At 42.6% G+C, this 27,203-nt stretch overlaps 1 protein-coding gene across 1 annotated transcript; it reads right to left on the minus strand.

Annotated features, from left to right (window-relative positions):
* Positions 1-10,382: 10,382 nt before the first annotated feature.
* Positions 10,383-10,888, minus strand: LOC103748506 (ferritin light chain 2-like). Its single transcript, XM_008851153.1, has 2 exons — positions 10,655-10,888; positions 10,383-10,526 (listed from the first exon to the last, which is right to left on the minus strand). The coding sequence occupies exons 1-2, from the start codon at positions 10,886-10,888 to the stop codon at positions 10,383-10,385; spliced, it is 378 nt and encodes a 125-aa protein (XP_008849375.1).
* Between the last annotated feature and the right edge of the window lie 16,315 nt (positions 10,889-27,203).

Here is a 27,203-nt window from a genome sequence, read left to right on the forward strand (position 1 = left end):
CTGTGATCTAAGTCTTACTTTCTAAATTATTTTAAGGTAATTATGGATCTAAGGGTATAAGCTCAGGTATAGAAAATGCAACTTTTTTGACAAAGGCTGGAAAATGATGTTTTATTTTAATTTAGTTTGTCATAACCATGTTAAGCTCTACCTTATGACTATATCCTGATTTCAATGCCTTCCTGTTGTTCCTGTTATAATCCCAATTCAAATCACTTCAGCTTCTGCCTGGATTGTGGGATAAAGCCAATATCTGGTCTCACTGTGCTTTTTGTCCATGACCCACAAGGCTTCCAGTGTGAACCTTTAAATTTTTTTTAAACTAATTTTATGTGTATAAGTGTATTACCTGCATGTATGTGAGTGCACCCATGTCATGCAATGCCATAGAGGTCAAAAGAGGGCGTTGGATTCCCCTGGAACTGGAGTTAAGGACAGCTCATAGTCACCATGTGGGTGCTGGGAATCAAACCCGGGTCTTCTGCAAGAGCAGTCAGTGCTCTTAACTGCTGAGCCATCTCTCTTAGCCCTAACAATTTTTTTAACTTTTTTCATTTTTATTGAAATTTTGCAAATTTCATACAATTTTAAAAATTATATTTAGACCCACTCCTCCATTAGCACTTCCCTCAATATCCCTATTGCATCAAACCTGTCCCCGAATGCCCTTCAGTGTGGGTCTATCACCAGAGCCTAGTCAACCTATCCATTGTCACACTCTTAAAGAAAACTGACTTTCCCTCTTTGCCGGTGCCAGCCGGCCAAGACGGACAGTACCTGAAAGGGGGAGTGAGGATTGAAAGAAAAACAAGAGACAGAAAAGATACTTGGGAGGACTGTCAGTAGAGACTGCAGCCCGGTTTATTTTAGCTCCACCTTTTTATACAGAAGAACATCGGAGATAGCTACTGTTTGCTTAACTCCATTAATTTCAACAGCTGTTTTTCCCACCTGTGTCTGAGGGTCAAGGAGCGGTCAAATACTTGTGAGCTCCACCATATAAGCACATTCCTCCTGACTTAACAGATTAGGTACTGGTGTGCAAAACACAAACTCAGTAAACAAGCAAGCCTGCCACAGCTCAATGTGCATAATGGATTAATAGCTCCCAACACCTCTTCCAGAAGCCACCAGTTGCCAGTATTTCCTCAGCTAGGGCTGGGACCTCCTACCTACTTCCCACTTCGGTGCTGGGATTCTGTCTGGCTTGAGCTTACATAGTACTTGTGCATACTGTCACCATTGCTGTGAGTTCATATGTGCAGCTGCCCAGTTCTCTGAAAAACTGTTTCCCTGTGGTTGTCCATCATCTCCAGCTCTTACAGTCTTTATCCCCTCTTCCACAACGAGCCCCAAGCCTCATTGTGAGGTTAATATAGATCTCTTATTTGGGAATAAGAACTCTGCTGCATTCTCTTATTTTTCCGCTCATTAGGCAGCTGTAGGTCTTCGTGTTAATCACCACTTGCTGCATGAGGAAACTTCTCTGATGAGAATTAAGAGACGTGCTAGTCTATGGGTATAACAGTAATTCATTAGGACTTAGTTTAATGCTATGTCAGTGTAGCAGAATAATAGTAGTAGATGTCCCCTATGACCTATGACCTCTCTAGACACAGGTTCTTAGGCCAATGTCAGGTATGGGCTCCATCTTGTGAAGTGGACCTTAAGTCTGTTTGTGTCAATATTGCACCAATGAGCATATCTTGCCAAGTCAGTTATTGTAGCTTGCAGGATTTACAGCTGGGCAAGGGAGATGATTACTTTTCCAATCGCATGCATAGCACCTTCCAGCACTATGAAAGCTAGCCAGTAAAGATGAAACTTTGAGGTCAGTACCAGCTTGATTTCTCCTCATCTGTTCTGCAACTCATGTATATAGTATCATCAGCAGTAAGCTTTACCACCAAATTCTGATAGGCAATCAAAAGCAGGGCAATGGGCAGTATCGTTTGAGGGTCTATGGGTCAGCAACTTTGAAAGAGGAAGTCCATTCCTGGTATTGAACTTTTCTTTGCTAGCCTATGGTGTCCAGTAGGGACATTCCTCTCCCCGTTTTAATCCTTTTATATTGTATATGTTATATACTTTATGAAGCTTCTATAGTTGTAGGTTTCCATATGGTTTTTCTTTTTTTTAATTTTATTTATTATTTTTATTTTATGTGTATGCATGTATTGCCTGCATGTAGGTAAATGCACCCATGTTGTGCAATGCCCACAGAGATCAGAAGAGGCTGTGAGGTCCCCTGGAACTGTAGTTACAGACAGGTGTTAGCTGCCATGTGGGTGCTGGGATTCGAACCCGGGTCTTCTGCAAGGAACAACCAGTGTTCTTAACCGCTGAGCCATCTCTCCAGCCCCCCAATACGTTTTTTTCTAAAGGCCTTTGGTATTAGTTATCCTTCCCCATATTCCTTCCTCTGTCCTTCAGGCTCTCCTAGTCCCCACCTTCTTTACCCTTTGTACTCCATTATTCCCCTTCCCCACTTTATAGCACTGCATTCAATCTCCCCTACCATGAAGCCTCCCCCCTCTTAGACATTTACTGCTTTCCTGACCTCTATGGATTTTCTAACTGAAATATGCGTATCCAAGGATTCAGAGCTGCATGCACTTATGAGAGAGAATAGGCAACACTTGTCTTTCTGAGTCTGAGTTACTTTACCCAGGATGATTGTTTCCCATTCCATCCATTTACCTGCAAATTTAATTTCATAGTTTGGTTTTTCTTAACAGCTGAATAATATCCATTGTATAAATTTACCATACTTTCAGGCTGGAGAGATGGCTCAGCAGTTAAGAACACTGACTGCTCTTACAGAAGACCCAGGTTTGATTTCCAGCACCCATATGGTGGCTAACAGCCATCTGTAACTCCAGTTCCAGGAGATCCGATGCCCTCTTCTGACCTCCATGGGCACTGTGTGACATGGGTGCACTTACACACATGCAAGCAATACACTCATACACATCAAATGAAAATAATACAATATTTAAAAAACATAGCTTTACCATACTTTCATTATCCATTCCTCAGTTGATGGACATCTAGGCTGTTTCTATTTCCTGGGTATTGTGAATAGAACAGCAATGATCATGGATGAGCAGATATCTCTGTAGTAGGATTAGAGTCTGTGTATATGCACAAGAGTGGTATGCCTGGATCATGTGGTAGCTCTATTTCTAGCTTTTTGAGGAATCTCCACACTGATTTCTGTGTGGATGTACCAGTTTTCATGCTCACAAGGAGTAACAGTAAGAGCTGCCCTTTCCCCTCATCCTCACCAGCATTTGTCAGTTTTTTGTTTTGGATCTTAGCTATTCTGACTAGGATAAATTGAAATCTCAAAGTGTTTAAAAGTTTTTTAGTATTTCACCCTAATTTCAATTCATATTTCATTCCACAAGGGAGACAGAAATCTACCTCATATAGTTTAGAACTTCTCAACCCTCTCTTTCTCTTACAGACATCACCTTGATCTTAGTTGGTGGCTGAATTTTGGGAGACTTACACAGAGGCAGGAATCTAACTCCTGATGTTTCCCGTTAGCTGTGAAATATCCATCATTGCTTTTGGCTTTTGCTTCTTCATGGGAAAGTTACTATCTGAAAGCCCATCCTTACGGATGCAAAACTCAGGTAAAGAGGCATCCTGCTGCCTCCACTTCACTGTAAGAGGTGAGGAGGGGCAAGGCATTTTGTGGAGTCTAAAGCCCCACTTACCTAACCTTAGACAAATCATACAATCATTTTCCCTTAAGGTTTTGCCTTGATCATATTTACCTTCCTTCCACTGATTTGAGACCACCTTCCCCATGGGCCCCCCTTTCTGTACCCAAATAGTACCTCTTCCACTTTCATGTCATATATATTATATATCATATATGCCACTTGTATTTTACTACCCCTCTCTCTCTCTCTCTCTCTCTCTCTCTCTCTCTCTCTCTCTCATGTCATGCCACCATACACATGTGAAGATAAGAGGACAAATTGTGGGAGGTGATTCTCTTTCTCCACTGTGTGGGTTCTGAAGATTGAACTCAGGTCATGAGGTTTGGTTGCAAACACCTTTACCTGCTAAGCCATTTCATCAGTCCTGTGTTTTTAAGTCTATATTTCACATTGAGAAAATATATGCAATACTTTGTTGGACTGGATTATTTGGCTTAACATGATGATTTCTAGTTCCATATATGGATATTATTTATCCATATTTAATAATTAATATCCATACTGGATATTAATCCTCTGTTAGATTGTACAGCTGGAAAAGATTTTCTCATATTCTGTAAGTTGTCTTTTCACTCTGCTGTTTGTTTCCTCTGTGGTGTAGAAGATTTTATGTTTTCTTTTCCTTTCTTTTCTTTCTTATGCTTTCCTTCTCTCTCTCTTTCCTTCTTTCTTTCCTTCTCTTTCTTTTTCTCCCTCCCTCCCTCCTTCCCTTCCTTCTTTCTTTTTCTGCTTCAGGGCCTTATGTAGCCCCAGCTGGTTTTGAACCCTGCTATTGCTATGTAGTTGAGGATGACCTTGAACTGGAGTGTTGGGATGACAGGAATGTGCAAGAAGTTTACATGGTGCACCCAGTTTACATGGTGCTAATGATCAAACCCAGGGCTTTGTGCATGCTGCCAATTTTACCAACTGAGCTATATCCCCAGTCTTTGTAGAAGCTTTTTAATTTCATGCAATGACATTTGTCACCTCTTGATATTATTTCTAGAGGCATTGAAGTCCTTTTGGTAACGTACTTGCCTATGCCTGTCTCTTGAAGTGTTTTCTTAAAATAATTTCAGAGTTTCTTTTCCAGCTGTACAATCTAACAGAGGATTAATATCCAGTACGGATATTAATTATTAAATATGGATATATAATATCCATATATGGAACTAAAAATCATCATGTTAAGCCAAATCATGTGATCAGCCCTGTGAGGGAGGGTTGGTTAGTTCCCTGGGGTTAGGGGGCCATCTTGTGTCCTAAAAAGCTGTTTATCAAAGCAAACAAACATACTCCAACATCTCCCCCTTTTTGTTTAAAAAATGGACTACTCTGAGGTCCAAAGTGGGGGTCCAAACTGGGGCTGTGGCAAGGCTGGTGCGATATGAAGAAGGAAGGGGTCTACTGGATGAAGCAACCTGGGGCAATGGCTGGCTAGACCTTCTTGGAGTGTTCTCACAAGACCTGAACGGACAAGCCTGTTGGCATTGTCTCATCTGAGCCAGGGCCTTTAAGTGTATTTTCAGTCCAGGACTCCCTAAGATCAACACCCACATTGTCTGAGCCAAGGTAGTCCCAGAAAGGCTCCCAGCAGGACAACCCAAGTTATTTTAGGCTTGTTGTATGGCTGTGGCTATGATTTTTATCCTTTTTAAACCTGAGTCTGGGCGTTACTGAGGGTAGGGGGTAAGAAGCAAGGCAGTGCCATCATGAGTTGTATTGTAGCAAGCCGGTCTCTAATAAAGTTAAGTGAGGCTCTTAAAAGAATTGGGCAACAGTTCAAGGCCAGAAGGAGCAAGGCCAGAGGCCCAATTAAGGCAGAGAGGAGTGTTGTGAGCCAAGGAGAAGACTGGAATAGTGACTCATACCAGTTTTGTTTTTTTTACCCTGGTCTGTTCTCTCTCTAAGATCCTTTTGCAGACTATGCTCAAGGAGTCCCTTATGACACCAGAATGATTAGCATAGAGAGAGAACTGTTCTCCTAGAGCAACACATAATCCTCCCTTTTGAAGGAGTAAAAGGTCCAGGCCCCTCCTATTTTGTAAGGTGACCTCGGCAAGGGAGGACAGGGAACTCTCAAGATGTTCTATAGCAGTTTGTAATCCTTTTAAGTCCTGATCAATAGCCATACTAAGGGCATTATAATTTTGTCCTGTAGGATCCGTGCTGATGTTCCTAACCCTAGGGCACTGGCAATACTCATCCCCAAAAGAGTGGTGCCAGCAATCACCAGGGCAGCTGCCCTCTTATGGCGTGAATGTTCCAATGGGGAAAGCTTAAGGTCCATCTCGTCCCCTGAATAAAGGTTGACTCTTGGGGTTAGCTGGGCTAGCAGGCACCATGAGGGGGCAGAACAGTTGATTAAGTGGACACAAGGAATAAGCCCAAAACAACAAGCCCACCAGGCATCGGGAGGAGGTCGTAAGATTCACTAGAGGGGAGGTAGGCGGTCTGGTTACAGAGATACTGATAGCGGGGTGGAACGGTGGAGCCCTGCAAAGTGACACAAAGAGTCCCCAGTCCTGTGTTTGGCTCGGGGTCTATGGCTTGTGCCTGGATGGTTAAAGCTTTAATATCCCCCCAGGTCACTGGGCGGACCCAGTGTTGGGGGTCATCGTTGCCTGGAACGTTCTGGCCCTCCTCCCTTTGGATGGTCATCATGGTCAGGTCTCTCATCTGTTGTGTCGGTGGGACTGGCTGGTTCCCAGACTTGCAGCATTGGGCTGCCTTCTCCATGGATTAGGTTTCTGGTTTTGTCACCATCTCTGAGGCTGATACCTATGGAGCCAGCTGCATCACAGGCAACTCTGATGTTTTGGGCCAGGATCCAGAAGGGGGCTGGAACATTATCTGGAAAGACATAAGCATAGCTTCGCCCTTATGTTAGCAATAGGTGTGGGCCCTTCCATTCTCCTGTGAGAAGGTCCTTCCATCTCACCATGGGGGTGGGAGTGGGATGAGTGGATGCCCCCCAATGCTTTATGGCTGGTGGGAGGCCATTGGAGTCAAATTTTAAAAATATTTAGGGCAAATAAAGCTTGTTGTATAACAAAATTGGGATCCTTATAGTGGGGGCCTTTGTCACTGTCTCCCCCTATTTTCTGTATTTGCTTAATGAGCATTTGATGGGAGTGTTCAACATTCCTTGGCCCTAAGGATTATAGGGGATGCCAGTCAGTGCAGAAGTGGCGAAAAGCCATGGACGTGTAGCAGGGGCCATTATCTGTTTTTAATTGCCAGGGAACTCCTAAAAGGACCATGGCACATTTAATGGTTTTTATGGCATGGGAGGCAGTCTCGCCAGAGCAGGCCAAAGCAAAGTGGGCATCAGAGTAAATATCAATAATATGATGAATGTATTTTAGTTTACCAAAGGGGGAAAGTGAGTTACATCCATTTGCCAAATCTTATTAGGACTGAGGCCTCTGGGGAGAGTTCCAGAAGGTTGTAATGGCCCCAGGGGCACAAGGGGAGCACATGAGGAGCATGCATGGACCAGATGTTTGCAGCTCTGGATCAGCAAAGTAGGTAGGAGCCTAAATTTAGCTTGGGGAGAAAAATGGAAGCGGGCGTGTAAGTCCCTGGCTTGTTGTAAGAGAGCAGGATCCAGGGTAGCATTCATCATTAGTCTGTCAATGGTAGCATTGCCTTCTGCCAGAAGCCCTGGAAGATTGGTATGACAGCGCAGGTGTTGAACGTACCAAGGGGCACGCTGCTCAAGCAGCAATTGCAAAGAGGAGAGCAATAGATCAAGGGGGCTCTGGTGAGGTTGGAAGACTGCAAATGCCAGATTTTGTATAGTTTGGGTCACATAGGCACTGTCAGAAAATATGTTGCTTGGGGTTGTGGGGAAGTCTTGAAAGACTTGTAACATAGTAGACAACTCTCCAAATTGTACTGATCCTTGAAAGGAAAGGACTTTTTGTGAAGAAAGCCATCCCTCATGGAAGACCACATAACAAAATTTATGTTTGCTAGAATCTGTGAAGATTAGAGGAGCCTCGGGAAGGGGATTGCATTTTGGAAATGCCTGGGGAAATAAACACAAGGGAAGCTGTTTTATTCCTTGGAGGAGTCCATGCTGGGGATAATGATTATCATATTTTCCCTGATAAGTTAGTAGGAGAGTCTGAAAGCCAGGGGTTGTCAAGAAACAGTGCTTGGAGCATGGGGAGTAGAAGAGGGAGAACCAGTGACTCTGGGTCACAGCCATACAGAAGGCAGGAGGTTTGAAAGAGCTTTAGGGCTATTAATGCCCAGGCCTCAATTATAGGAGTGATTTTATGCAATTGACTTGAAGAAGAGTGGACCCATATCAATGGTCCCTGGGCTTGCCAAAGTGCTCCCATAGGGGTGTTTTTTGTTGGAATGACTGATGCCTGGATAGGCTGTCCAGGTTGTACCCTATTAACGAATGCTTGAGACAAGTGTGTATTTATTATTGTTATAGCACGTCGAGCCTCAGGCAAGACCTTGCGGGGGTGGAGGCTGTATCAGTGACCCACAGAGGTCAGAGAGTGGTGTAAGCTCTTCTGTGGACATGGGTAGAAAGCCCTGTATCCAATTTATGTTGCCACAGAGGGTCTGTGCCTCAGAGAGTGTGATCTTATCTGGTAACATAAGAGTAGGTGCTATAGGGAAGATAACATCTTGGATAGAATGGCGCAGAAAGGTATATGGGGCAGGTAACTGAATTTTATCTGCAGCAATAGTGAGACCCAGTGCTCAGAGATTTGTTTTAAGTTTTTGAAAAGCTCCTTGAAGGATCTTGGGGTCTTTATGGGCAATAAGAATGTCATCCATATAGTGTAAGATACACACCTCAGTCAACAAAGGCCTGCATGCATGGGCCACATAATATTGGCAAATGGTAGAGCTGTTTTTCATTCCTTGTGGAAGGACCTTCCATTGATAACTTTGGACTGGGAGATTATGGTTGGAGGTGGGCACAGAAAAGGCAAAATAGGGCTTATCATTATCATGGAGAGGAATAGAGAAGAAACAGGATGGAGGCAGATGGCTAACGGCCTGTAATGGAGGAGCAGAGGGTGGTGTGACTTCCTGCTTTTTACTATGGGAGCCCTCAGATCCTAGTCTCTTGTCTTCTGAATCCTCAGCAGTAGACATTGCCTTTTTGTCAGAGCAAGGCTCTGCTAGTTTCACTTTGACCTGGAGCGCTTGGGGTGAACCGTCCACAGCATCCTGCTGTTGAATTTGTTTATCTATCTCCTTTAAAATAAGATCATCTTGTTCAGGGGCAATGGGGGGAACTCCCTGCAGAGAGGCCAGAATGGCAGTTACAATGGGGTAGAATGGCCCGGGTTGCGGGTGTCCCTCTTTGACCTTTTCTAGCTAAGAATAACACAGGAGCCCATTGTTCAGGATCCCAGCAGCAGGACTCCATAAACCAAGGGGCAAGAGATAAGACTTCATCTAGCACTTTAGCTACATCCTTTTCGGTTACCTTAATTTGCCTGCTCCTGAGGAGAGAAACCAGTGCTGCAGCACAGGGGCCGGCGGCGGTTGGATGACTATTCCCCATTCTGGAGGTCACTCACCCTGCAAGATGTACCCAGAGGGACTCAGGAGCCATTTAAGGAGACGATCAGCGGAGACAGGAGTGACACGCCAAACCAAAGACTGTGAGCCAAAAGAGCAGGGACGCAAGAATGATGAGAGCAATCACTCACAGAGAAAGGGGAGAAAAAGAAGGCATTCCGTGCTCAAACCTGAGTCTGTGAGGGCCCCACATTTGGGCGCCAGCTTCAGCTGCCTGTTTGGGCTGCCTTCACGGTCGTGGCCGCCACTGCCTGATCCTGGACCCCAGGGCTGGTGAGGAGACTGTGTCAGCGGAGTCACATTCAGACACAGGATACCAGGTTCAGAGACACATCTACTTTATTGAGGAAACAAAGAACTTATATAGGGTTCTTAAGTCATTCAGGAGAGAGTACAATAATCAGGCCATACATGGGCAGACAGCTTAGGTTTTGGTTTACAGTTTCATTTTACTGATCGGACTAGTATTCCTGTAAATCATGTGATCAGCCCTGTGAGGGAGGGGTGGTTGGTTCCCTGGGATTAGGGGGCCATCTTGTGTCCTAAAAAGCTGTTATTCAAATCAAACTAACATACTCCAACATGGCTCTAGTTTCATCTTTGTACATGTGTAAAACCAGTAAGTGTTTCCCAGCAGCATTTGTTCAGTGGGTTGTTATTGCTCCAAAATACGTTTTTGACATCTTTGTTGACAATTAGGTAGGTGCAGCTGTGTTGTATTTTTTCTGGGTCCTTTTCTTTAAAAAATAATTTTTTTTATTTTTGAGAATTTCATACATGAGTATTGTATTTGCATTATTTCCATTCCTCCCAGGACCCCTCCAACTCCACCCATGGCCCCTTACTCCCTCTCAATTTCTTCCTTCTGTTCCCCTTTCCCTTCCCCTCTCCCTTCCCCTCCCCTTTCACCTCTCTGCCTCCCTGCCTCCCTCCCTCAGTCCCTACCTCCCTTCCTCCCTTTTCCTTCCAGAAGGGACTTCTGGACAGTTACAAAGCTACCTAGTGGCTGGAGGGGTTCAGGCCGTGGGCCAGTGGTTGGCTGGTGCAGAGCAGAGGAGGATACCCCTTTGAAGATATGGAGACCCCCCTAGTTGTGTTTGAGGTTCATCCCTGGAACAGATACTCATCCAGCGGTGGTGGTGGCAGGTGAGTCTGCAATGGCTGTGGCCCCACCAGTTTGCAGAAGTTGGCCATGTGGTCCCCCATCTTCTTGATGAACTTCACCTCGTCATCCAGGAAGTGGTTCTCCTGGAAGACACAGAGAAGGGAGCTCTGTGCAGGCAGCATCCAGGGCGTGAAGATCCAGAGGGCCTTGTTCAGGTTCTTCTCCAGGGCCTAGGTGGCTTCTGTGGCCTCTTGGGCTTTACCACACTCACTTGGAGAAGGCTTCCATATATCCTGGAAGAGCACAGGAGAGGCTGCTTTGATTTTGAAACTTGAGGAGCTCGCTTTGAGCCCTGGAGAATCTCCTTGACCAATTCGGGCAGTTTGTAGAAGTGGCCCACACTGTCCAGAGCCACACCATTCCTGTCAAAATAGTAACCCACAGGGAGATAGGTGTAGGCAGCCTGCAGGTGCAAGTTGACTGGGTAGATGATGGCAGCCTCCATCCAGCTGGGTGGAATAATTATGAAGAATCTGGGAGGTCATGACTGATCAACAATGTGATGCTAACTCAAAAAGACTGTATTGGTTGGTCCTAGGAGCCGAAGATGGAGAGGAGATGGTCCTGGAGGCTGTGGCTGAGTGCTGAGAGAGAGAGAGAGAGAGAGAGAGAGAGAGAGAGAGAGGGGAGGGTGGGGGAGGCTGTGTCTGAGTGCGGAGAGAGAGAGAGAGAGAGAGAGAGAGAGAGAGAGAGAGAGACTATTGAAGCAAGACCCCAGATCTAGAGTACCTCAGGGTGTGCTGCTCTCCCTCTCAACTTCTTATCCTTTGATTATTATTGTTAAATATATATATATATATATATACAAACATACACAATGCACTGAGTCCACTTAGTGGTGCTCTGTGTACCTGTGTTTTAGGCTGCCCATCTGGGATTAGATAACCTCTCTGGGAGCTAGTCACTGGAGCAAACTGATTCTCCCTCTCTGTGTCCTTTTTCTATTTCATTCTTCTGCATGTCTATTTTTGTGCCAGTACCATACAGTTTTGGTTATTATGGCTCTGTAATATTATTTAAAATCTGGTGTTGTACTACTTTAAGCATTGCTCTTTCTGCCTCAGCTTTTTCAAAATTTATATTGCTTCAATATGAATTTTAAGATTTTTCTATTTCTGTGAATAATGCCATTGGGGTGTTGATAGGATTATCTTGAATCTGTAGATTCCTTTCAGTAGTACAGATGTTTTTACAACAGTAATTCTGCCAATCCACGGCCAGTGAAGTCTTTCATCTTTTATTGTTTTCTTCAGTTTCTTTTTTCAGTGTTTAAAGTTGTCATTATAGGCCCTCTCATGTTCTTGGTTAGGTTTATTCCTGAGTACTTATTTATTTGCTACCGTACTAGCATTTGTGTGTGTGTGTGTGTATGTGTGTGTGTGTGTGCATGCGTGCACATGTGCACGCAGGGATAGGATCATGTAGGCCTCAAACTCATGATTCTTCTGTGTCAGTCTTTTGAGTACTGGGCTTTTAGGTGTATGCCACCATAACTGGCTAAGAAATGATATAGAATAGAAAGTACAGAAAATATCCAAGTGTAATGTTTGTAGAAATGGCAGGTGTTTTTACCTGGCTTCCTGAAGTTCCACTTCAGTCACATACACAGAAGCATTCCCACAGGCACTGGCAGCATGCTAGACTGCAGTGTAAAATTTATCAACTGTGACTCACAGTCAAAAAAGTTAGAAAGCCATTGCTTTATATATTATTGATTGTCAGCCCCCTCCTCAAAGGCTACCCAAGTGAGTGTTAAACATATTTGAGCATACTGAATTTCCTACAGACAGAGAGAACTCCATGTTGGCAGAATATCTATGGTGTCTCAGAGGGAGAAGATTCGGGACAAATAATTATGACATAGACTTAAATAATTTAAAGCTTTGAAATATTTTCTGTGTTTCTGATTAAAAATGGGAAATGTTCAAGACAGAATAGTCTAGGATTGGTGGAAACAATGAGGTCAGTATCCCTGAAGAAATCTTAGTAAGTGAATCATTATTTAATTAACTAGTGATTTGCCCAGGTAAGTCTTGCTAATAACTTTTTATTATTTATTTTTATTTTATGTGTATGAGTGTTTAGCCTGCATATATATAAGTGCACCATGTGCATACAATGCCCTTAAAGGCTAGAAGAGGGCATTAGATCCCTTTGAACTGGAGTTATCAATGGTTGTGAGCCACTGTGTGGGTGCTGGGAACTGAACCTCATCCTCTGTGAGAGCAGCTCGTGTGCTTAAAACTGCTGAGCTATCTCTCCAGCCCCCTCTTAATAATTTAAAGGTTAAAAATCTTATTCTTCAGTATTTATAAAATGAACATGTTAAAGATTAAAAGTCATTTTAGTGAGTCATTATTAGTTCAGTGGTTGGAAGGATCCAAAGAATAGACCCATTTCTAGATCAGAAATATTTTCAGGTGTATTTTAATTAACTTATAGTAATTATAAACACATTTAAGGGGTATGATAATGACATTGCAATAGGTGCATATGATGTACCATGATCAGATAAAAGAAATACTGCTCATTTGTCATTTATCAGACATTTGTGTTGTGAACATTCAAAATCCTCTGTTTTAGTTATTCCCCCCCACCCTTTACCCTCTTTATCCCTGATTAAACTCAGGGTTTCAAGCATGCTAGCTAAGTGCTATACTATTGGACTGTATTTCTAAGCATCAACTACCTGTTTTGAAATATTTAATGAATTTTTTCCAATGATGGTTATCTTGTGATGTAGAACATTAGAAGTTCTTCCTCCTATATAATTGGACCTTATCCTGATTAGCTATTCTCTTCCTTATCCCACAGATAAGAAATTTTGAAATAAATATGCAAATGGAGGCAACACTGGATTTTTTCTACAGTGAAAGAGGAAAGTGAAATTGAATCTTCACTAAACAGTTTAAGTGAATGTATGTAGAGAAGATTTATTGATTGATTGGAAAGATTGCTGGGTAGCTTAGGCTGGCCTAGAACTCACCATCCTTTCTGTTTCCAGAGTTCTGGGACTTAGGTATGCACTGCCATGCCAGGCTTACGAATTATTTAAAATTTCTACCAGTTATCTGTCCACAGCTTAAAACTGTGAAACAGCTCGATGACAAGGAACTCACAGAACCACCACCTGCTCTGCAGCCAGAACAAGGCTGTGCTCTAGAAAACAGAGTTTTCCATTACAGCACATTTGCTTCCTAGGAATGGGCTGTTTGACCATGTGTGAAAACTGTTTGTCAGATAACTTTATAAAGGACACAATAAAATTGTTTACTGGTTCATAGATTTCTCTTCCCATAAAAGAATTTTCTGGAGTAAATATAACTTATCTCTATCACAGGTGCCCTCAGTTCTGAGTGCTAATGCTTTAAGCTACATGGGCACACATGGCCCTAATTCGTTTGTATTTGCTTTCCTGAAATTCTTTCTTCTCTATCTCTCTAGCTCAGGAATGTTTTCTGTCCAAGGAAGGGGTTGAGGTTGTCCTCAGTTCCTTACTTCTATTTGAAGTGCTTTGTAGGTCTAGGATTTGGAAAGCCAAAAATTAGAGACACTTTCAGGTTAGTTTCCAAACACCTCCCTCAAGCAATGAGATACCTGACTTTCTTGGAGAAGGGTATGCTTATTAGGAAGGCAAAGGGAAGAGGGATCAGAAAAGGAAAATTTTAAAAAGTTCACCCTCAGGGCTGGAGAGATGGCTCAGCAGTTAAGAGGACTGGCTGCTCTTGTAGAGGACCTGGGTTTGATTCCCAGCACCCCACTCATATGGCAGCTCACAACTGTCCATAACTCTGGAACCCTGTTGCCCTAGTTCTCTTAGGGTCCCTTGCTCCTGGAGCTATTAGGCAAACCATATAACACATCGTTATTTGAATTTTTCATAGCTTATATCCTGGGTAGGGGAAATAGAGTAACTTACAAAGGTGAACACCTGGCACCCCACAACAGGTGAACACCCAGCACCCTGTTCTGCTCTGTGGCTCAGTAGCCCGCCATTCCAGATTTCTTCTGCACCCTGCCAACAGTCTCCGTTAGCTTTCACCCATGCCTTGTGGGCCTGAAGTCTCACCCCATGTCGGTAAATGCCCCCTTTCATTTCCATGTGGGCGAGACACTGGGGCCATTTTTTCTGTGCTGCCTACTTCCAAAATGACTCCCGCACTCGTCCCTCCATGGCTAACTTTGTGCAGCTCCCTCTTCTTAGCTAATGCTCTGCAGCAGGCCCTGCCTCTCAGAGGAACAAGTATCCCTTGGGACACACTCCACCCCTTCCTCTGGCTCTTACAATCATTCCTCCAATCTTCTGCTAAGGTCCCTGTGCCTTGGAGGGGGTGACAGATGTAGGGTGATCTCTCTTATATCATGGCAAGATAGTGACTTCTTGGGCCTCCCCATTATTTGTCTTCAAGCTGTGGCCATTGCTCTATCTCAGTGATGTGTCTTCTACTATAAAGACAAATGGAAGCAAGTAGACACATCTAAACAAACATGAATGTAAATACAAATGCCTAGAGGATAGCCCAGTAGGTGTACCATATTCATTAAACAGTATACTTGTGATGGCTTCCCTGCTACACCCTGTAGCCTTTCTCGACACAGGGGTTTGGCCTGGTCTACAGCACCAGGTGTGTGTTCCACCCCTAAGAGTGGGCCTTATCCAATTAGAAAATTGTCAGTTGTATGTATGTTAGTCAAGCCATTATTGCACTTGCAGGCATTGCTTGGCATGCCCATAGTGTGCAGCATGCAGGGTCCATTGTTGAGTAGAATTATAGGGGAACCTTTCTTCCCCAATCATCTACATAATGCCTTCTGGCACTATGAACATCATCCATCCAGTGGCATGGAGTTTCTGGCTTAGTCTCAACTCCATCTTTTCTTTTCCTCCCGCACTTACATCATGCAGTGTCTTCAGCAACATGGCCTTACTGACCTTTATAGTGTACAACTGATGTTAGTGGCAATAGCCTTAGTGAATTTGAGGACCTCTAGGATTCCTCTCTGAGCAACACCTCATAGGGGGCAACCCACCTCTGATACTGTAGATTTTCTTAACAGTTGTATAGTTTGGGAGCCTCTGTTTTTATCTTACCCAACCATAAAACTCCCAAGAACCTTATAGCTATAGCTGGCCTTTGTTTCTTCAGGTATCTTTCAAATGGGTTTCACATCTGTAAAACAGTCAAAGGAAGGTTAACATCATTTATTAAGTCATTCATAGACAAGGTCCAACATAGCATGGAAAGTTTTTATCCATTTGTATTAACTTTTTTCTCCATAGATCTTTGTTAGGTACTATGGCATGGGTAAGAGACATTAATTTGTTTAGTTCTTACCATCTTTGGTCTCTTTGGAGTCATTCCACATTCTGGGGATCTTACATGGAGTCTCTTGATATATTTTTTTTTTATCTTTGATACACTTATAGGTGTTGGCTCCAGTTGCCTGACCCTCCTTAGCACTGAGCTAAGGAGGCAGGTGTTTCTCTTGTTTTCACTGTACCTGTTGGTTCCCTGAGTCAGGCAGGCCCTGAGTCTGCCTCCTGATGGTAGCCATATCTGTAGTCTCTCCATTGACCATACCAGGCTGCTGGGGGAGGCCTTGGTGGGAAAAACTGCCTCCATCCCTAGTATAGTCTTTATCAGGAGAGAAATGCAGCTTATTCAATCTTTGGGGATTTTTAACCATCCCTGGGACAGTTTTTATCCTTTGAATGCCTTTTGTAAACTGTTCTTCTGGTTTTAAAACTTTCCAGAAACTCCTTAGTACCAAATTTGGTTTTCTATCAGTTTTTCCTTTGGGAATTTGGGCTTGACAAGTCTTGCCACATTGGTCTTTGAGTAACCTGAATGGAAAATTTCTTTTTTCTGGTCTTTTTTATTTATCTCTTGTAGGGTGTTTGGTTATTTTACAGATATGTTTTACACATGGGTCAGGGTTACTTAGATCTGCTAAAGCCTCTTTTACTTTACAAAGATCCTGTCCCATTAAAAGGCTTAGCTGTAAGAGTGAGACCACGGAGGACAAGTCAGCCTTTGGGTTGCAACAGCAAGAGGTTTATTTAGGACACAGGTACCTGTGGGCACAAAGTCTCCTCGGAGGACTTGCGCGCCCCAGGTTGAGTTCAGGGGTTTTTTATAAGGCAGAAGCAGGGTACAGAAGCAGAAGTGCGGTTATTGGTTAATTTCAAACACACATAGTAATTTCACCAGTAATTTCAAAGGTATGCAGAGATATGGGGTAAGGGCCGGGGCTGAGGGGAAGTAGGATTGCTAAATGGGAGGTGGCCTCAGAAGCACAGAAGATTTCCTGGTATCGGGCCCCCAGGGTGGTCAGGAGTTCTGTCTGTAAAACTTGTTTATGGCTTAATCTGTGAAGCTTGACCGGTGCCTGCCTGTCCTGCAGCCTTTTGATAAGGCTGGTTCTGGTTTTTGTTAAGTTTTAACAAGTGGGCTGTGGGCCCCTGAGCACTCATGGCGCCTAGTTTCTTTTTATTTTCTCATAGCAAGGTCCCAAGGTCCCAGTTGAATTATATCTCTGGTGAACACAGTACTCTCTGGCCCAGTGAACTGGGCATCATATATTGTTATTCTCATACCTAGTTCTCTCAGTAATGCCTGTCCCTCCTTTATAGTCCTCCAACCTTTGTTAATTATGGGAGTTTCCCTTGGTGATGACCTTGTATCTTTAATGCCTTCCACCAGCCATCCCATTAAGGACTGCTCCCCTGCCTGCATTGGCCTAGATTGAACAGCCTCTATCACAAGGACGCATGGGTGGTTATATAACTCAGCTGTGAAGCTTCTGAAGGACTTAGACTGACGTTATTTGCTTCCATGTCCCATACCCTCACGAGCCACATGGTGAAGGGCTCTTTGATTGCTTGCTTGTAAGTTTTTCCTAGTTTTAACAGTTCTAGTGAAGAGTATTTCCTAGCTACAATACTGCTGGCTTTTTTTCCTTTTTGTATCAAAGGTTGAACCTGAGGGGCAGCTTTAGCTACTTTTATTTTTAGGTCGTTTCCTTTTTCATTATTATGTAACTTTTTTCCAGAGTCCTTGAACCTTAACACGTTAAAATGACCCTGTTTTTTTCTGTCTCTCAGGCTTTGCAACTGAATTGACCAGGGCCTCCCTAGCTTTTTCAGCTTCCCCTGCCTAGAGCACATCTTTTATTATGCAAAGTGGCCACACCCCTTCTCTGGGTTCTCTGCTTGTGTCCAAGCCTTTCTATAACTTTTAACAAATAAATCTTCATATACTCACAACTGGGCTATTTCCCCACATTTACAACACAGCTGTGGCCCATGCTTCTGTGTGGATGGCCCTTTTTTAGTTACATATTTTATAATCCATTGTCAGGGCCACCATTAGCTCCCTAGCTTTTTCCAAACTCCTGAGGTTTGTCATTCCTAGCGCCACCATCCTGCTGGCTGTGCCAATTTGTCACCTGAGTTCTCTTAGGGTCCTGTGCTCCTGGCGCTATTAGACAAACCATATAACACATCTTTATCTGAATTTTTCAGTTTATATCCTGGGTAGGAGAAATAGAGTAACTTACAAAGGCAAACACCCAGCGCCCCACAACAGGTGAACACCCGGCACCCTGTTCCAGCTCAGTGGCCTGCCATTCCAGATTGCTTCTGCGCCCCCTCCACAGTTTCCATTAGCTTTTGCCCACACCTCATGGGCCCACAGTCTTGCCCCAGGTCAGTAAATACCCCTTCTTGCGTCCACGTGGGCGAGACACTGGGGCCATTTTTTCCACGCCACCAGATGCCAAGTTAGTGCCCATGCTCTTCCCTCCATAGCTAACTCTCCGCAGCTCCCTCTCCATAGCTAACTCTCTCAGGAGGCCCTGCCCTTCAGAGGAACAAGTACCCCTTGTTCCCACACCCTCTTCTGGCCCTTTCAGACACAGCATGCATGTGGTGCACCTACATACATGTAGGCAAAATACTCATACACATAAAAATAAAAGCAAAAACTTTAAAAAAGTTTTCTCTCTACACATTCTTACAAACGTAAGTGATGTGTACCTACAAAAAAGATATAAATAAAAGTGAGAGAGAGAGAGAGAGAGAGAGAGAGAGAGAGAGAGAGAGAGTCTCACTCTGTAGTCCAGACTGGCCTGAACTCATTCTGTAGCCCAGGCCTCCTGAGTGCTATGATTATAGGCATGAGCTGCTGTACTTAGTTTAGAATGAATCTCCAATGCTTTATGTGGATGATATTTTCAGTCTGTTTTATGGTACTTAAATATAAGTAGTTCTATAAGTCCTTACCATAATGGTCTACATATTTCAGTACTTTCTTTCCCCATTCTCAAGGCACTGGAATTTTTCTATGTTGCCTCATCTATCACAATCAATCCCCCATACTTTTCTAGATGTTTACAGTCCTTTATCAAGTTTGGCTGTCATGATCTACTTTGTGTGTAGGTTCCTTAACCTAAAACAATATTATCCAACCAGGAAAAAAGTAAGTAATACACTTGTTTAAGAGTGCTGGTTCAGGGCTGGAGAGATGGCTCTGGTTAAGAACACTGACTGTTCTTGCAGAAGACCCGGGTTCCAATCCCAGCACCCACATGGCAGCTAACACCTGTCTGTAACTCCAGTTACAGGGGGATCTGACAGTCTTTTCTGTCCTCCACGGGCATTTCACGACACAGGTGCACTTACCTACATGCAGACAAAACATACATATACATTAAAAAAAAAAAAAAGTGCTGGTTCTACCCATGACTAATTGTCCTCCTCCAATAAAAATACTAGATCAACTTTATTAGGATCAGATGATATCTGTATTTCTACCCTTGTAAATGCATGATGTTTATTAGATACTTCATAGCTATTGACTATCATCATCATCATCATCATCATCATCATGGGCCGAGAGTTGTTTAGTTTTTTTTTGGTCTCATGTAGGCCTTGAACTCACTGTTGTTGCTGAAGATGACCTTGAAATTCTGCTCCTCCTGCTTCCATCTCTGAAGTGCACATTTTATTTTATTTTCAATATTTTATTTATTATTTTATTTTATGTGTATGTGTATATTGTCTGCATGTAGGTAAGTTGCACCCGTGTCATGCAATGCCCACAGAAGACAGAAGAGGCTGTTGGATCCCTTGGAACTGGAATTACGGACAGTTGTTAGCTGCCATATGGGTGCTGGGATTGGAACCCGGGTCTTCTGAAAGAACAGTCAGTGTTCTTAACTGCTGAGCCATCTCTCCAGCCCCGTGAAGTGCACATTTTAAAGTTTGTAGTTTAAGATAAATGTGAGTAGTCAGCGCCAATTACTGAAATTTTTTAAATACTCAGAATTCCCCAAATGAGGAACTTTCTATGACTCTAATGAGCAAGACGAACATATGGATATCAAAGGGCAGTAAATTCTCCTTGATTATTGCTAAATCTCAAAAGGAGCAAAGGAATTACTTTGAAAATTACTTTTTGAAAACAAGATTACATTGAGCAGTAGGACTTACCATTATGTTCTAGTGGGCAACCAAGAGCAATGGCAATTGCCTGTATTGTTTAGGGGGGTTTCTACTGACCAACAACTTGAGGGGAGGTATCCCACACCTGACACTGGGCATTTTATTTAGCAACCTATGGCTTCTGGGATAAGCACAATCCCCTGTGTAGGGTAACTCCAGTTAAACTTCACACACACACACACACACACACACACACACACACACACACACATATACACACACACACACACGAGAGAGAGGGAGAGCTTATAAAATGGTAGGTTTCCACATGACTTTTTCAAACTTCCTTAGAGTTAGTTGTCCCTCCCTGTCCCCTGCTCTGTCTTTGTCCCTCTCCCAACTTAAACCTCCCTTTCATTATTCTCCCCTTTCCTCCTCATATCACTCGTACTTGATTATCCTCATTCTCTTAAGATAGATTTTTCTTCCCCTCCCCACAAATGTTCCCCTTTTAGTTCTCTTAATTCTACAGGTTCTCCAAGTTAAACACAAAAGATTTGATGCTAAGATCAGAACCTATATGAGTCAGAACCTGTGACATTTATCTTTCTGGGTTTGGGTTATTTTAGTATCATCTTTTCCAGCTCCATCCATTTTCCTGAAAATTTCAGTTTTCACTGCAGTTGAATAAAATTCCATTGTATCTCAGTACCACATTTTGATTATCCACTAATGAGTTAATAGATATCTAGGCTGTTTCCATGTCTTAGCTATTGTGACTAGAGCGGCTATGAACATGGATGAACACGTGTCTCTGTAGTAGGAAACAGAGGCCTTTGGGTATATGCTGAGTGGTGCTATTGTTGGGTCATATGGTAGATCTATTTCTAGTAACTGCCAAACTGATTTCTACAGTGGCTTGCATCAGTTTGCACTTCTGCCAACAGTGTATAATGTTTCCCTGTTCCCAATATCCTCACCATAATTTGTCATTAAAATTTTAAAATATATTTTTAGTTTATGTATATGACTGCTTTGCCTGCATGCATGTAAGTGCACCCACGTGTGCAATGCCTGCAGAGGTCAGAATAGGTCATCGGATCCCCTGGAAGTGGAATTAAGGAGAATTGTTAGCTGCCATGTGGGTGTTGGGTATAGAACACTGGTCCTCTGTAAGAGCAACAAGTGCTCTTTCAGTGCTGAGCCAGCTCTTCAGGCCCATCATTTGTTTTCTTAATCTTAGCCATTCTGACTAGGGTAAGATGTAATTTCAAAGTAGTTTTAATTTGCATTTCCATAATGGCTAAGGATGCTGAACACTTCTTAAAATATTTCTTATCCACTTGTATTCTTTTTCTATGCATTCTCTCCTCAGTTCCATCGTCCACTTTTTAATTGTTATTTTTCTTAATATTTAGTTTTTGAGTTCCTTATCTAGTCTAGATACCAGTTCTCTCTCAGATATATAGTTGGCACTGATTGTCTTTTACCTATTCTGTAGGCTGCCTCTTCAGTAGGTTAACAGTTTCCTTTGCAATACAGAAACCTTTTAATTTCATGATGGCCTGCTTGTGGATTGTTGGTCTTTCCTGGGTGACCATCCTTACCTGAGCTTTTATCCTGGTGTACTTACTACTCTTTGTGTGTGTGTGTGTGTGTGTGTGTGTGTGTGTTTGTGTGTGTGTGTGTGTGTTGAGACAGGCTCTCCCTATAGCCCCAGCTGTCCTGGAACTTGTTATATAGACCAGGCTGTTCTCCATCTCACAAAGATCTGCCAGCCTCTGCCTTCCAAATGCTGGGATTAAAGCTCCACTCCCAATTTAACACTGAGATCTTTGAGCTGGGTGTGGTGGTACTTGCCTTTAATCCCGGCACTCGGGGGGGGGGGGGGCAGAAGCAAGCTAATCTCCGAATTCAAGGCCAGCCTGGTCTATATAGTGAGTTCCAGGCCAGATGGGGCTAAAAGGAGACCCTGCCTCAAAAAGACCAAAACAAAAACAAAAACAAGCAAACAAACAGAAACAAAATCCCCACTGAGATCTTTGATCTGTGGGGAGAGTAGCTTTCTTTAAAGGTGTGCCTCCTGGTAGGCTGACCATGCTTCAGTGGATAGCCCCACAACCAGGAGTGTTTGGAAAGCGGAAATTGGAATTGAAAGGTTATTAAGTTAAAAAATGAGGACACAGTGTTGTGAGGGTAGGGAGGTAAGGGTGGATCTGGGAGGAGTTGGGAGTGAATATGGTCAAAATACAGTGCATGAAATTCTCAAAGAAAAGAAAAATATTTAAAAAAACCCCAAGATTGTAACTGTGTATCCCTATAGGAAATATAGTTTTCTCATTTTAAATTCACCTTTAATACCAAATTATCCATCTTTGTGGAGTAGAGACATAGGTAACAGTGGAAACTTTAAAAATGACTTGTTGAGATTTAACTAGCATTTATTGAGCATCTACTTAGAGTCAAGAAGTCTTAATCTGATTCTCAAAATAACCATCCAGTTGTTTTGCAAAACAGCATTGAGATGTGGTATGCATGCCTGTAGTGCCTGCATTTGGGAGACTGAGGTATAAGGCTTAGGAGTTCTGGGCCAGCCTGGGCTATATGAGACTCTGTCTCAAAACAAACTAAAAACAAGCTAGCAAACTGCAAACAAACAGCAACCTCTGTTCTTCTGTTCTTATGAGCTAAACTATGGTTTTCCAAGTTCATGTTCATATGCTGAAATTCCAATCCCCCCTTACATCAGAATGTGACTCTTTTGGAATCTGGGTACTAAATGAGTTAAGACCAATGTAACTGAACATGATCAGGACCTGGGTGACATATGTGAAAGCAGACCATGTGAAGACATAGGGAAAAGACAGGCCAAGTAGAGAGGCCTTAGAAGATGCTGCCTCTACCAGCACTTCTAACTTCCTGGGCTACCTGGAAATATGTATCTTTTCTTTAAACCATCTAGTCTGTTGCATTTTGTCACGACAACCCTAGCAAGTTAATACACCTCTGAATGTGTATATTAAACTCCTATATGAGCCTCCATACATTTTCTAAACCAAGAAAAGTTCATTCCAGGATTGAAATCCAGATGTTCTGATTCAAGCCAAGGTTTTCTGCCCACAGTTCTGGCTTTTATTGTAATGTGAACCATGACTTGCAGGATAATGAAGAACATGCTTTGAAAGGCATTTAAGAAGTGATGTAGAAGACAACACACACATTTAGTCTGATGAGAGCTACTGAGTCCAGAAAAATCTCAAAATTACCCCCTTCTGTTCTTGGCTACAAATTGAGTCCAGCTTGGTCCCCATATTGGCAGGTTTGGGCCTCAGCTGGGGAAGAGGAAGAAGCCAGCCCATGAATGTGGTAGGTGGGAGGACTTTGGATTGTGGCAAATAAATAGAGAATCAGCCGCACATGTTTCTTTGTTAGTGTATGCGAACTAAAAAGCATATGTATGGTGGACAATTATAGCTAGAATTAACTATTCACTTTTTATATTTAGCTTTGCTTTCTTTATAGATTGTTGAAATTTCCCATTCCCACTCACTGATCTGTAACATTAACACATACATAAACACTTCAAAAAGTAAAAGCCATGGCTTATTTACTTTGGTTTTCTTCAAAGAAAGAATGAAGGAAACTGTTTTGGCCAAATATCAATGAAAAGAAACCATATACAAATGAAAAACGTAACTTTATTTTACTTTTATAAAGATAATTTAAAAAATATTTTATTTTAAATTGTGTGTGTGTGTATGTGTGTGTAGGCATTTGAGACCCTGGAGCTGGAGTTACAGATGGTTGGTTGTGAGCCACACAAGCGTGTTTTTTTTTTTTCTGGTCTTTTTGAGACAGTCTCCTTGTAGGTCCAGCTGGCCTGGAAACTATGTAGACCAGGCTGGCCTTGAACTTACAGAGATCCACCTGTCTCTGCCTCCCAAGTGCTGAGAGTAAAGGGGTATGCCACCATGCTTAGCCCTCAAGGGTGTTGGGAACTGAACTCTGGAAGAGTGGTGCTCTTAACTACGGAGCCACCTCTCTAAGACCTAGAAAATTAATTCTTTATAATGCTTTGCATATATTTGAAATTAAGAACATTCAATAATAGGAATCAAATTCAATGAGTAATCATACAAACATGATTATGAGATGTGGGTAAACAAATCAAGTTCGGGCAGAAGTGAAGAAAGGAGAGTGACAGGAATGTTAGTTCTCAGTTGCTCTCCACAGTGTTTCCCAAACTCTTTCTTTCTCTCCCTCCTTCCTCCTGCCTGCTCATCTCTCAGGTTCCAGATTAAGTCATTTTACCTGGAGGCAGATTTTCCACTTACCTCGGAGATTTAGGTAGATATATCTGCCGTTCACTGTCACAGGGCTTCTTGAACTTTCTAACACTCATCACATTTATTAGTTCTTGCTCCGTGTCTCCATTCCTGAATAGAATGTGAGTTCTGTGCAGGCTGTGATTGCATTTGCCTTGTTCACTGCTGAATCGCCAGCTTTGGCAGGCTTCCTAGTACATAGCAGGTACTCAATAGGAATTGAATAATGGAAACCCTGGGAAATTCAGGCTCTTGTTACATCATTAAGGCCAATGTAACTCTGGTTTTTTAACGTGCTTGTTGAAAGAGAAATGAAGCCCTGTGACATTCCCCCATGTCTTCTTTCACATGATCGTAAATGAAACATTAGCAAAAAATAAGGAATGGGCTACTTTTTCTTGATTCCTGGCATTTTTATGGTTTCTGATGGAAGCTCCATGAGGGTAGGGGAAATATTTGTTTTCCTTCCTCCCTCTTATTATCTAGAGCAGCATCTGGCATCTAAGCGGTTCAGTGATAACACATATCTCTAATAACAAAGACATACCAAATAAAACAGACATACAACTATAAAGTAAGACAAGATATATAAAATAAAGAATAAAGCTTGTGGGATGTGGTGGTGTGTGCACCCTTAATTTCAGCTCTTGGGAGGCAGAGGCAAGTAGATCTCTGTGAATTTGAGGCCAGCCTGGTCTACATAGTGAGTTCCAGGCAAGCTGGGGCTACAGGGAGAGCCTGTCCCCAAAAGAAAAAAAGAAAAACTGAACTAGGAAAGTGTTGTTGCTTCAAAGGCACTTATTTTCCTTTGTTGATAATAACAAAGCAATTGACTGCCTTCCTCTTTTCATCTTGACTCCCAGCAAACAGACAAATGTAAGGCTTGACATATTTTTGATCTTTCTTTACATAGGGCGTTTATTTTTTGTTTGTCTTTTTGAAACAAGGTCTCACTGTGTAGCCCTGGCTAGCCTGGAACTTGCTATGTAGACCAGGCTGGCCTCGATCTCACAGAGATCTACCTGTCTCTGCCTCCCAAGTGCTGGAATTAAAGGCATGTACCAACACACCTGGTTCAGTTTAATTTTCTTGCAAATGTGAGCCTTCATATAGAATTCCCTAGAGTAGTGGAAAAGTTCCCAAGAACATTCCTACATCCTTTATGAGAGCAGATGTCATGGTAGCTGATAAAAGCAAAGAACATGGCATTATGATGTAATTAATTAAAGCGTTCTGGAAACTGCATAGTACCTGTTGTCTAAGGACAGCATAGCTATTGTAATATTCCTAAAATTCTCTCCTGGTAAGTACTTGTTGGTGTGTGTGTGTCGGGGGAGAGGGGGTAACTGCAGTTTTTAGATGTCAGTTTACATGCATACACCTCCAGAACTTGTGAGGATGAAATAAAACAGTCCATGTTAAGTACCTAGTACATATAAAGCTTTTAGATAATCTCTGACCGCTATTTCCACGGACTGATCACCTAAAGACAGTTTTTCTTGCTAACACTTTCAGCATCATTGCACCTTATTTCTTCTGCTGCATCTAATCACGAAAAATTCGATCCAGGGGCTAGGGAGATGACTCGGTGGACAAAGCACTTTCTTTTCAAACAAGAAGAGATGAGTTTGAATCTCCAGAACCCACATAAATGTCAGACATGGTGGTGTGTGTGGAACCCCAACCCTCCTATAGAGAGATAGGAGGTGGACCACAGGAAAACACCCAGAAGTTCACAGGCCCGCTAGCTTGGGATATGCAGGGGTGAACAACACAGATCCCACCTCAAAACACAGTGGAAGGTTAGGACCAGCACCCAAGGCTGCCCTTTGACCTACACACTTGCACTCTCACAATGTACACCTACACTCACGGGAATGTGCACACACACATCATACATATACATCATATACATACATATATACATATATATATATATCTACAATCTACTTTTCTTGTTTCTAAATCTGGGTAAAGCCTCACTGCTTTCCCCAAACCCCCTATTGAAATCTTACTTTCAACAGACAATTTTGCCAACAAGACAGAGAGAAAATCTAAGCCATGTTAAACAGAACTAGGCACTGTAACTGACTGCATTAACTCAAATATCAGTGTACCCAGCAAAAAAGGCCAAGGTACAATAAATATTCCAAGTACTCTTACAATCTTTGCTGCTGTCACCTTTGCTAATAACATATTTGCTATGGAAATCAAGCTTTGGATTCAAACTTCAAATTCAACTTTGGATTCAAAATTTAGAGAAACAGGTAAAGTGTCAAATTACACAAAAAGGCACACGTATGTATGTGAAGAAATCATAGTCACATTGCAATCTTCTACACTCTTCAAGCTGAAAGAATAAAAATATAGCAATATATCACAAAAATGTGCTTTTAACTGTGTGGTGGTTTGAATATGAAGCGTCCTCCATGGGCACAAGTATTTGAACATTTGGTATATGATTTCCAGGGGGTGGTGCTGTTTGGGGAAGGCCATGGAACTTAGGAGATGCAGTCTTCTTGGAGGTGGTACATCACTGGGGCAGGCTTTAAGAGTTCATAACCTTGTCACACTTCCAGTTCCTCTTTCTGCTTCCTGCATGTGCCTGAAGACGTGAGCTCCCAGCTTTTTATTCTGGCTGCCTCCTGACCTGCCTCTCCCACCATGGCAAACTCTTATCCCTCTGGAACTATAAGCTCAAATAAACTTTTCCTTCTACAAGTTTCCTTGGTCATGGTGTTTTATCACAGCAACAGAAAAGTAACTAATGTGAAGGGCAATCTAGAGCTGGCAGAAGAGTAAGAAAGCCAGGGTTTACAACAGAAGGAAAAATGTATTTCTGAGAAGTTAGGACCATCAAGCCTTCACTCTGCAAACCCTGGACAACTTGAAATTTCACAACCTGCTTTGTAGGGTAGATAAAGCCTTAAGACTTAGATACTTAGGTAATTAGCTGTTCCATTAAAATGCATTTAGTATACTGGGGCCCC

The sequence above is a fragment of the Nannospalax galili genome, unplaced genomic scaffold (genome assembly GCF_000622305.1).
Source record: "Nannospalax galili isolate Female #2095 unplaced genomic scaffold, S.galili_v1.0 scaffold885, whole genome shotgun sequence".
NCBI lineage: Eukaryota > Metazoa > Chordata > Mammalia > Rodentia > Spalacidae > Nannospalax > Nannospalax galili.

Excerpts from the sequence above, each read along its gene's own strand:
- LOC103748506 (XM_008851153.1), bottom strand. The coding sequence starts at position 10,888 with ATGGAGGCTGCCATCATCTACCCAGTCAACTTGCACCTGCAGGCTGCC. Across the intron at positions 10,527-10,654 it reads TATATGGAAGCCTTCTCCAA|GAGAACCACTTCCTGGATGA; the intron begins GTGAGTGTGGTA and ends TGTGTCTTCCAG.